The sequence below is a fragment of the Calliphora vicina genome, chromosome 5 (assembly GCF_958450345.1).
Source record: "Calliphora vicina chromosome 5, idCalVici1.1, whole genome shotgun sequence".
NCBI classification, from domain to species: domain Eukaryota; kingdom Metazoa; phylum Arthropoda; class Insecta; order Diptera; family Calliphoridae; genus Calliphora; species Calliphora vicina.
In genome coordinates, this window is record NC_088784.1 from 76,420,722 (window position 1) to 76,432,851 (window position 12,130).

A 12,130-nucleotide genomic window follows, 5' to 3' on the forward strand; every position below is an offset into this window, starting at 1 on the left:
TTTATAGGGTCGGAAATGAAAAATGTAAAAATTACAAACGGAATGTGACAAACTTATATATACCCTTCTCACGAAGGTGAAGGGTATATAAAAGTAGCAATTACGCCCTTTCCTTTTCAAGTTTGAGATATCAAAATACTCAATCAATATCCGGCGATTTTTTTTGGAACACAGATATCTCTGAAAATGTTTTAAAAAAGTACAACACTGGCCAAATCTCTCCCTTCACTCTAAACTTCCCAATACAACCTATAAGTTAATTTTTGTAGGAATGGAGGAAGCAATGTTTAAAATTTTATTTAATAATTGAGTTAATAATTTCAGATAAAATTAATTTTTTACCTTTTTTACCCCTTTTTTGGTACTTTTTTATCCACTTTGAGATGATACAAATTTTATTAAAAAATATTGAATTATCATAGTGGGAGCTCATAATAAGATTCTTATGACTATGTCAGTTTATACAAAAACATATTTTATAAAAAAAAGTACCAAAAATAAATACAATTTTTACCCCTTAAGCGTTCGAATTTCCAAAAGTACCAAATTCGTATTTGGTATTTTTGAGATGTAAAGAATACGATTGCAAAAAAAGTACCAAAATATAGTTTTTACCCGTTATCTCCCATAAAAGGTTCGAATTTTAAAAAAACTATCAAACACTTGTTTATTTTTGTTCACGTATTGGTTTAGAAAATACAGGTAGGCCTCCATTTACGCGGTTTGTTGGACCCAAAAAAATTGCGTGTAAATCAAATTCGCGTAAAACGAGGTTCTAATTTAGAACGAAATGCTTTTGTGGGGCCGATAACTTTTTATTTCGCGTAAAACAATACATCAGTCACATAACAAATAAGAAATTGGGACCTAAAAATCGCGTTAAATCAAAAATACATTAAATGCAAACGGACGTTATTTGTACTTTTAAAAACTTAAAACAAAAGTAATGTAAAAAACTGAAATAAAAAAGTTCTTATCGAAAATTAAGAAACAAATTTCAATTAAAAAAACAAAATATTCCAATGCATAAAATAGATCAAAATATAAGAAAAAATTATAAAAATTAACAAAGCAATTTCGAAATAATAAAAAATGCATTTAGTTTTAAAAAAAAATCTTTTATTCGCATCTGTGTTTTCCGTTTCTTGTTGTTTGTTGCCGCGTTATATAAAAATCGTGTAAAAAAAGTCGCGTATTTGGAAAAATGGTTGCTAATTAGAGTTCGCGTTATACCGAATTCGTGTAAATAAAGTACCGCGGAAATGTAGGCTTACCTGTATAAGCATACCGAATTTACACCCTAAAAATTCGAATTTCCAATAATCTCTTCCTAGTGGATCGAAATAGGCAGAGGGAAGGGAACTTTTATTTCAAATTGCATCAAATTTGGGTTGGGCGATGTTGAATCAGTCGGGCACTCAGTAACGATACTTTTATATATATTCACGATATCGAATGCAGTAATTTTAAATTTTACTTGATATCGAATGTGGTAATTCGTTTTGAAGTATTTCCAATTTTCAAAAATCCTTTCTTAGTGGATCTATCCGTATGGGCAAGATTCAAATTGCATGTAAATATCTTCAGGGTATTGGACTGTGGGATAATGAAACAATCAATCAATCAGATCAATTTGTACATTTAATATGAATCATACATCAGATTTAAATTTTTCAACAATTCTTTTAATTTCTTTCGAAATTCTACTCCATTTCAGACCGAGCTGACTATGTGGGTGGAATCGACAATGAAGCAATATTTTTTGAAGATTTACAAGTAACAGCGGGTCTCGGTCGCTTGGGTCCAGATGCTAGCCACAGCAATACTACAAACGCAGGCGGTGAAAACTTAGCACTGCCATGTACAGCCAAAACAGAAACACCCGTAACATCCCCGTCACCCATGACCACAATAGGACCCGACATAATTCTACCACCAATACCAACGGTCTCGGCACGGGTTAGCTTAACCACGGCCCCAGCAACACCACACATTGGTATTATACATCACAACAATAACAACAGTAATCCTACACTATCACACCTGCCAGAAAGTCCACCAGATTCAGGATCTGAACCACCCTACAGTCCGCTGCAGGATGTGCAGGGTTTAACCTTAAACACACGCGACATCTATAATCACAGTGGTGGTGGTGTTAGTGGTGGTGCTAACACATCAGCTCCGGTAATTAATGAGCTACATACTATGCAGGTGCATCATCCGCCACAACCGCCGCCCCTACCACAACATCACTATACAACACATTTACTAAACAGTCCAATGCATGTGAATCCTTTGGCAAGTCCACCCGCACAAGATGTGCTAAGTGCTGGCATACGTGTGAAGCATGAAACCGGTATCATTATCAATCCGAATAGCTTAACGCAAACACTTAATAGTCAGACGCCCCATGCCCTAGATACTCATATTGAGATGCCCAGCCAGCAGCAAGCACAGCTTATCTACACTAACAATCATCATCATCATCATAGCAGCAGTAATAATCAAATTAGCTACGAGAGCCTATCGAACAAATTGTATGCGAATCCAGGACAACCAGCACCTCCGCCACCGTATCAGATTAATTTGAATCATCTAGATCATCCCTCAGTGGTGGAAACACCAGCTTGTGTGTTAGGCAGCATAGGAGATCTACCCCATGTACAAGTTGTTGGCACCAGCATACCCTCGACGCCAACTTTGAGCCGTACATCAGCACCCTCCACCCCAAATCATATGTCATCTACGCGAAAACGTAAAATGACCACACAAATTGATGATCCTGACTTTAGATGTGTTAAGCCAGATCCTGGTTTAATATTAAGTCCCTCGCGTAGTTCTGTCTGTTCCACACCCTTGCCGGGAGAGACCTCCAAGAGATCTTCTATATCGCCTTTAAACATACAACTTAGCAACCACGATATGGTTGACACACCTGCACCCTCAAATGCTTCTCTCTCGCCGGCTCTCTCCTCCGTCAACATGGATGGCAGTGTGAAAAATTGTGATACTAGTTCACAAAATGGTGATGCTCTAAGTCCGTGCATACGTTTTTCACCTTTCCAACAACAAAACTGGCATAAGTTGTGCGATCAGCATTTGCAGGATATATCAGTGGTGTACTATCGCGTCGATGCCGATAAAGGTTTCAATTTCTCCGTATCGGATGATGCCTTTGTGTGTCAGAAAAAGAATCACTTTCAAATAACTTGCCATGCTCGCCTGCAAAGTGAAGCGAAATTCGTTAGAACACCGTCCGGTTTAGAGAAAATCAAGTCCTTCCATTTGCATTTCTATGGGGTGAAACTAGAGGCGCCCAATCAAACTATACGCATTGAACAAAGTCAATCGGATCGTTCGAAGAAACCTTTCTTTCCTGTACCGTAAGTAGCTTAATTAAATAAGAGATTTATGGAATATCTTAATTGATTTCTCTTCTCCCACTTGCAGAATCGATCTCCAAAGTCACATTGTTAGTAAGGTAACAGTGGGGCGTTTACACTTTTCCGAAACTACCAACAATAATATGCGCAAAAAGGGACGTCCCAATCCCGAACAACGTTATTTCCAACTTATTGTAGCCTTACACGTCCACACCGCCTCCGGAGATTTCCCGATCATCAGTCAAGGAAGCGATAAAATTATTGTGCGTGCCTCCAATCCCGGACAATTTGAATCGGATGTTGATCTGTGTTGGCAACGAGGTCTTACCCAGGATTCCATTTACCATGCAGGCCGAGTGGGTATTAATACAGACCGTCCCGATGAAAGCCTAGTGATCCATGGGAATCTTAAAATATCCGGCCACATAGTACAGCCCAGTGATAGTCGAGCCAAGCAGGAAATCGGTGAATTAGACACCTCTGTACAGTTGCGCAATCTCCAAAAGATACGTATCGTACGTTATCGTCTGGAACCCCAGTTTGCTCTGCATGCTGGCCTCAAGAGTCACAAAGATTCGGAAGATATTGTTGACACCGGTGTTATAGCACAAGAGGTGCGTGAAGTGATACCGGATGCCGTGCAAGAGGCTGGCAGTGTTGTACTGCCAAACGGCAATGTCATTGAAAATTTCCTATTGGTCAATAAGGATCGCATACTTATGGAAAATATTGGTGCCGTAAAGGAGCTGTGCAAAGTGACGGACACTTTAGAGACACGCATTGAAAATTTAGAGCGTGTAAATACCCGCTTACAGCGAGCTAAAGAGAACGAATTACAGTTTTTGCATTGCAAAAGTATAACGACAACTAGCCGGGATGGCTATGAAATCTGTTCGAATAGAACACTACAAATAATAATCTTTCTATTAGTTATAGTTATGGCCGCCTGGTAAGTTTATCTTTTTTGAAGCTTTTAAAAGAAATCAAAATTTAATATTCTTTCGCTTTCTTCTTTTCAGTTTGGCTGCCGTCTCCACGTTGTATTTTGTTGAGCACAATAAGAAACAACAAAATTTGAAATATCTAGACAGCATACAACTCTTAAACAATGGCCATTTATATGGTCACGAAGGTCTAACACTAACAGAGCAGGAACACAATTTCATAAATATGCTGAAATCTGCAAGAAATCATACACATTGGCCAACATTTGCTTATCAACCACCCATCGCACCAGCAGCAGTGTTGGGAGAAGGACTTTCAAGATCTCAAAGTCGCAATAATTCCGAATACCAACGAGCCGACTATCGATACTTGGGAACGCCAGACGATGCTCTAAATCCCTCATCAACACAACAATTAAGGAATGATGAAATCACAGTGGTAATGGAGAAACCCTCGGTGAGTCATGAACTTTTGCAGAGCTACAATGAACCCCAAAGAGCCACTACAGCACCAACTCTGGCTCGTAACAATAAGACGTCCATTAGTAAGCATAAAAATAAATGGCCTCAGCCGCAAATAGTCTTGAGAGTAATGCAATCACCCACTCATCGTAATGCTTTACCCTCAACGCGTTCTCTGAACTTAAACGGGCAGCCAAGTGAAGAAACTGCTCAGAATGCTGCACATAATGTGAGCGAAACATCAACCGAAAAAATTGCTGATGTTCAACAAGATTTCGAAAATAATTCCATCGATACAGACTCACATCAACAGGCTATCAATCGTTTGAAGTCAGCACCGGCCAAAATACGTATACCAGCGGCCAAGGGGTCCACTCATAGTGAAATACAAAAGCTAAATGTCGACATACCCATAGTAAGTACATCGAGCAGTAATATCATTGATGAGACAGGGCTAGTAATTGAAAATTCGGCCACCCAATCGAATCTGTTAAGACATCCCAACTCCAAGGGAGGAGAACTAATTATATACAAAACTGTTTCACCGCCCACCTCCACTACCAGCACCACAAGTAGTCACAGCATTACGAATAAAGTCAACACCGATGCTCCACACACGAATAATTCCTTGGATAATCAATCCATTTCAAATAAAAGTCGTAATTTCGTGGATCGTACCACCGACAACTCTGATCTATTGCAACAACTATCAAATGATAATAACGAATCGATCTATAGTGCCACTGATATTATTGGAAATCCAGTTGATTTCATTTTGGGTCTAGATGATCGTCAATCTCTTTTAGGACGTCGATCCACATCGCCGTCATCAACTTCAAATGCGGCTCATCCGTCAGGTAATGCAAATGCATGGGTGCAAAATTCCATGGTTTTTGTGGATACTTTTGGTGAACCAGAACAATGTAATAGTAAAACTAAACGTGAAGATATATCCAACTGTCAGGTAAGTACTTAATAGAACTTGTAAAGAATAGGTTTTATTCAAACTCCTTTCAATATCATGCACAGTCTGTTTGCTTCGAGGAGAACAATCAACTCTTAGCACCCAATCAATCAAATTTAAGCTTGAAACCTGCCGAACCCAAGAAAATCAAATCCTCTCTACAGCAAGAGGAAATCGATAATGAAAATCATAGTGAATCTGAAGATAATGATGCAATACATGACTCGGACGACGACTTACAATCAAGCTACAATGGAAATCTTAAAAACAAAGAAACTCTTAATGCCTCCATATTGGAGGCATCATTGTCAACACAAGGCAAAACAACTCACTCTAAACAGTTTTCCCCAAAACAACTGAACGCCGATGAACAACGCAGCGATGATGCGGAAAATTTGGATGTTCTATTGGAGCATACATTCTCCGATGAAAATGTTGAGGAGGACGCGAAAAAAGCGAAAAAAGATAAAAGCGATATTAATCTACTGCAACCCAAATTATCCGTAGATCCAGATATACCACCCACAGATACGGATTGTTGGAAAATACGCAGTTGTATATGGGCCGAACGTTTAAATAATACTTTTGCAACGCAAGACTTTTGTCCCAAACTGGGAAAATCGGTGAACATGACATTCGTCATACCGTTGTCTCGTTTCTTCAAGGAACAAAGTATTGAATTACATTTAACGTAAGTATTATAAGCTGTTATTTGTTTTCTTATGATTAATAATTTTGGAATTTTTTCAGGTCTTCTTTACCTTTACAATGGGTACTTTGCAATTTACATGAACATTCTCAAAATGTATTGCAGCGTAGACGTAACACCTCGTTACTTCTACTCAATGTTCCCAGTCGGGGTTATTTTGTTAAAGATTTAATTTTACGTGCCACCAATGATCCAGAAAAGGTAAGTTTCTCTTCTTTTAGAAAGTAATTTAAAAGTTATTTTTTTTCTTTTTCCATTACCCCTCTTGGGAGCATATGGCTTCCACAAAGCATCTCCATCTTACATGATTTGTTGCATTTGTTTTCGCGTCTTCCCATGCGATATTGCTATGTCCTAGATCTTGGAGTATCGTGCGTCTCCATGTACTCTATGGCCGACCACGGCTTCTTGTACCTTGAGGGTTCCCCTCTAGCACCATCCTTGTTATACTGTCAGGATTCTATCCGATAGTATGGTCGATCCACCTCCATTTCTTACGTTTTATTTGCGTTAGTATGGGTTCCTCGTTGGTGAGATTCCAGAGATCCGTATTGCTGATGTTGTTAGGCCAGAATATTCTGCATATGATTCTGAGGCACTTGCTAATAAATACCTGTAGTTTTTGCGTGACTTCCGTACAACAGAGTAGACGTTACACATGCGTTGAATATTCTAAGCTTGATTCGTTTGGATATTTGTGAGTTTCTCCATACAGGTTGTAATCTTTCTAATGCCGCTCTCGCTTTATTGAGCCTGTTTTTTACGTCTGCTTCAGCCATTTGTTGATACTGTACTGCCTAGATAGCAGAAGCTTTCTACGTATTCAACTGGTTGGCCTTGTAGCATGATGTTATCGGTGCTAATGTTGTTGATTCTCATAGCTTTGGTTTTCTTGATATTTATCTCAAGTACAACATTGCGTGCTAGTCTTTCCAAATCATCTATATTTGCTTGCATGTTGGAGATCTTATGCGAGAGTAGACAAATATCATACGCATAATCCAAATCCACGAGTTGGCGTGAAAGGCTCTTCTCTCTGGATAGACTTCGCTCATGATGTCATTCAGCACTATAGTGAATAGCAGAGGTGATAGGGGACATCCTTGTTTTACTCCAGCGTTTGTGTGAATTGGTTGACTTATATTCCCGTATTGAAGAACTGATAGTTCTGCATCCTCGTACATAGATCTGATGATTCGATGCTTTCCATATGGCAGTCCATCTGATGGTATCGAAGGCTTTCTTGAAATCTACGAACAGTAGGTACAGGGGAGTACGCCATTCTAGAGATTGTTCTATTATAATGTGTAGAGTGTTGGCCTGGTACATGCAGCTCCTGTTTGGCCGGAAACCTGCCTGTTCATCACGTAGAATGTTCTCCATTTTAATTTGAAGCCTTGCCTGTATTGAGACTGCTAGTATCTTGTATATGGAGTTAAGCTTTCAAGTCGGCTACTTTTCGTTAACTTTACGATGATGCCATTCTTCCAATTTGGATGTAGCTTTTTCTCCTCCCAGACTGATGTGATGTGTGGCTGTGGTTTCGATGTCAACCCGAATAATTTGAGCTGGTATTCCATCATCGCCTGCTGCCCTGTTATTTCTTAACTTCCCGATGGCCTCCTTAATCTCACTTATACTGGGGGGGCTGCTTGATATTTTCTGCAGGACTGTTGTTTTCAATTTCGTTGTCATTAGCAGTTACATCTGAGTTGGTGTTACTAATTTCTTCGAAATGTTCTCTCCATCTTTGTGTCTGTGCATCCTGTTACACTTTCGATTGGTGTAGTTTTCTGGCTAGCGGCTTCTTCTGCCGACATTGCAAGCCGTTATAGGAACTTTCTTTTGTCTCTTCTTGCAGATTTCTTTACTTGTTTTGCCAGTAGTTGGTACTGCTGTCTCAAAGTGTTGTTGTTGTTTAACTGCAGCTTGAGTACTCTTCTTTGAGAAACCAGGTTCCAAGTGTCGTCTGATATCCAGGCCTTTCTTTGTGGTTGCGCTATACCCAATGTTTCTTCTGCGACTTGATTATATTTTGCTGTGATATCTTCTCATTAGTGGTAGCAGTTTCCGAATTATCGCCGCTTAGTGGCCTATGCCAATCATAATAGCATGTTACACGATTGATCAAATCAGCGCGCTTTACGCTTTTTGTACGGAGAATCTCTAACTCAAAGTTGACTCTCCAAGATTTGGTAGCCAAATTCAAAAACCGGTTCAGCAAAACAAAGAAACGCCAAATCGGCCGAGAACATTCTTCCTGTGCGTTTTAGTGTGCTATAAATTCTAATTAAATAAAATCCATTGAATGAAGCTAAAGAATTAGATGCTGGGAATGGATTTATGGAATGAATGGCTGACAATTTTTAATTCCGAATTAAGATTTTAGTGAATAAAGCTCAAATTGAATTCCATAATTAAGTAGAAGCTCTGTCACACAGCTTGTTTCGTATCGATTTCCACATCCACCCACCTTTATTGAAAAACTCTTAATATATTTTGTTTAATAAAACCGTAAATAAATACCTTTAATTTATTTAATTCCTTTTCTATATTTCAGTCAAATGTTTGCCAGGAGCGACCCCACGAAGGCAACACCATATTGCAGTACAATTTTAGAATTATAAGAAATTGTGATTAAAACACAAAAGAAACAACACTGAATCCTAATGAATGAATTCTTAATACTAAATTTAAACCTTAAAACAAACACTAAATTTAAATTAATTTGTACGTGAACTTTTATTCCCCTACATATACTTAGTTTATTTTTCTTTTTTTTATAAAATATAAACACATACAAAACAAAACCATTTAAAATATTAATTGAAATCACAAAATTAATTAATTTGTTAGTTATTTCAAGTCTAAAGAACAAATTGTAACCAATCGAACAAGAAATATTTGATTTACTTTACTTTTTTTTATATTAATTTTGTAAATATTGAGTAGTTAAAATAATTAAATCATAATATTATACAATATTTAATATGTAATTGTTTAATCGCTTTTAATATTCTGCCTTTACAAGAACAAAAAATCAAATCAAACATTACGAAAAACAAAATTAAAAAAAATATAAATAATAAAACATGTAGCATAAATTTATTTTCACTGCTATTCAAACATAGAATGAATGATAATTTTAATTAAATATATTATGATAATGATGATGATGATCAATAATAATTATTATGATTATTAAATATTTATTAAAAGCAAACAAACAAAAAAAAAAATATTTAGAAAATTTATAATTAAAACAGATATTGGTGTTTTATTTGAAGTGAGGGATAATATATGTGTATATACATATTGTTACGAATTGAATTTAACGGTATGTAACGGCTGCTTGCAACATTAAGCATGTTTATAAACATTTCTAGTGCTCGAAGCCTCTACTTGTCAACAATGTTGATGACACGCTTTTATAAACATTGTTTGTAAATATAACAACATTAACTCTAGAAATAGAACATTCTAGTTTTGTCCGATAGATAGATAATTCATGAAACTACTAGATGGCACTGTGTATATAAATAGTAACAGAAAATTGCAGTCAGTCAATTTCATCGGCAACCGTGGAATGATTACCATAACAACAGTTTTTTCGGTAAAGTTATATTTTATAAATTCCCAAAAACTACTCCCCGGAAGGTGGTTATCAATAATCAAGAATTGGAAATTAGATTGATAGATAGATTTGAAGTGGTGTATACTATAAGAAGTACACTTTCACTCGAAGAACCATAGGAACCATGTGATAGCCTTTAGAAATAGAACTTAATGTGAAGAGAAGAAATTAAATTGGCAAAAAAGTAAAGTGAAATAAAGAGAAATAATATTTAAATCCAATCCAAAAAGCCAAGAAATAAGTATAGACTGGGATTCACATAGGACTGTTTCCTAAAATAGCCATCCTATTCTCCTGATAAAACCTAATAGATTACAAAATCATATCTAGCTATATACCCTCGCTCATCAAGGAATCTTTCACCTAACCATTTTTGCCTAAGACCCTGTAATCTAGGACAGTTACACAGATTCTGGTTGCCATTGCATCCAAAATTGGCTAAATAGCCCAGGGCATCTCTCTTACTACACCAGAATTGATTCGTAGAGTCCCGGAATATAAGAGGTTTAAACTCCCAGTCCCTATTATTATAGTATAGACACCTCTGTGACGTGTGACTATATTAAATCCGTGGCTTTCCTGATCGCTATGATCTCTGATTGGAAGACGCTGCATTCGTCTGGGTATGTCATTATCTACTATATAAACTCCGACTGATATAAATTAGTTCTTAAACTATTAGCAGCAGTGGGGCATATAGGGGAGCTATGACTAATTATGGACCAATCGTCACATAATTTGGTGGTGCGAGTTCGGCTTATATAAAACGTATTTTTGCTTAGATTGGTTTGGATATGTTAGAGCTAAACTATTTTCATATAAGGCAATCGTATGGGAGATAGGAAAAATAATGGACCGATGCTAACCAAATTCAATAGACTTTGTCCTTGGGGCAATAGAAAAGCGTGTGCTAAATTTTGTCGAATTATCTTTGAAATATCGCATTACTTTACGGTGATTTATGAAATATTTACGGTATCTTCAAATGTAACCGCTGCAAATCTTAAGTGACCTTACAATTAATAATATAATGTACTCACCGGATATCTTAAGGTTCGAACGTAGGATAATATCGAACCTAGTCAGGAAGTTTAAGTAACAAGTAATTCAACGAAAATAAAGAATTGCATAAACTGCAATTAACAACACTACCGGATATCCATACACCAATGACTTCTTTGATCATATTTGCACTCATATTTATGAATATTCATTAAATTTTTTTATAATTTACTTATTTTCCACACTTGTTAATAAATTATACTCCTCCATTCTTTGTTAAACAAACACTTACAGACACAATTATAAAAAAACGAACGTTCGCATGTAAGGAAACTAAAAAATATTGAGAAATATTTATACAGAATTTTTTTATATATTTTAAGATAAAGCAACATTAAGCTCTTAATAACATTAAACTACATTAAAAAGCTAATATTTTTAGATCATATTAAATATGTATTTTTTAAATTTTAAACACTTTCACTTAAATTCTTTTACAAGAGACGACACGAACCGGTAAAATTTCAATTAGAATCTGAAGATAAATAAACATTTCTAAATTGGTGTTACATCTATAGCGGTTTTATGCTTATGCTTTTCTGAGCTTTTTCTAATTTTTCAAGGGAACAGGATATACAATTTTAGTATTTAGGAATACTCCGTAGAACGATTCGAAAGGAAACACCTTCGAATTACAAATTAATTAACATATAAATTTGAACTTTCTTAATTTTCGAATTATTAGAACTACACCATTTTAATTTGAAATTGAGAACATTACAAATGAAATTAAAAATTTCAATCATAGAAAAATACACATAGAATGGAAACTCAAAGAAAAGAAAACTCAATAAAAAAAAAAACCTCAAATTGAATTTTGAACGCGAAGAAAACGAATTTCTTTTGAAAAATTTTCTTTTTTTAAAACATTGACATAAGACAGCCATTTTCCAACCGATTTTCAAAAAGTCTCTTCTTTTCTTTCAAATAAAATAACAAAATTTAAAATCAATTTCAAAATAGGTACTCATG

General features: G+C 36.1%; 1 protein-coding gene across 4 annotated transcripts in view; it reads left to right on the forward strand.

The window, feature by feature from the left end:
• LOC135959581 (uncharacterized) overlaps positions 1-9,595 on the forward strand; it is a 70,879-nt gene extending 61,284 nt beyond the window's left edge. For all 4 annotated transcript variants that reach the window (XM_065510538.1, XM_065510539.1, XM_065510537.1 and 1 more), the window contains 6 exons: positions 1,718-3,383; positions 3,451-4,332; positions 4,403-5,753; positions 5,819-6,444; positions 6,504-6,663; positions 9,023-9,595. In XM_065510538.1, coding sequence (XP_065366610.1) covers positions 1,718-3,383; positions 3,451-4,332; positions 4,403-5,753; positions 5,819-6,444; positions 6,504-6,663; positions 9,023-9,103 — 4,766 coding nt within the window. In that variant the 3' untranslated portion in view covers positions 9,104-9,595. The remainder of the gene's footprint in view (positions 1-1,717; positions 3,384-3,450; positions 4,333-4,402; positions 5,754-5,818; positions 6,445-6,503; positions 6,664-9,022) is intronic.
• Positions 9,596-12,130: the final 2,535 nt, after the last annotated feature.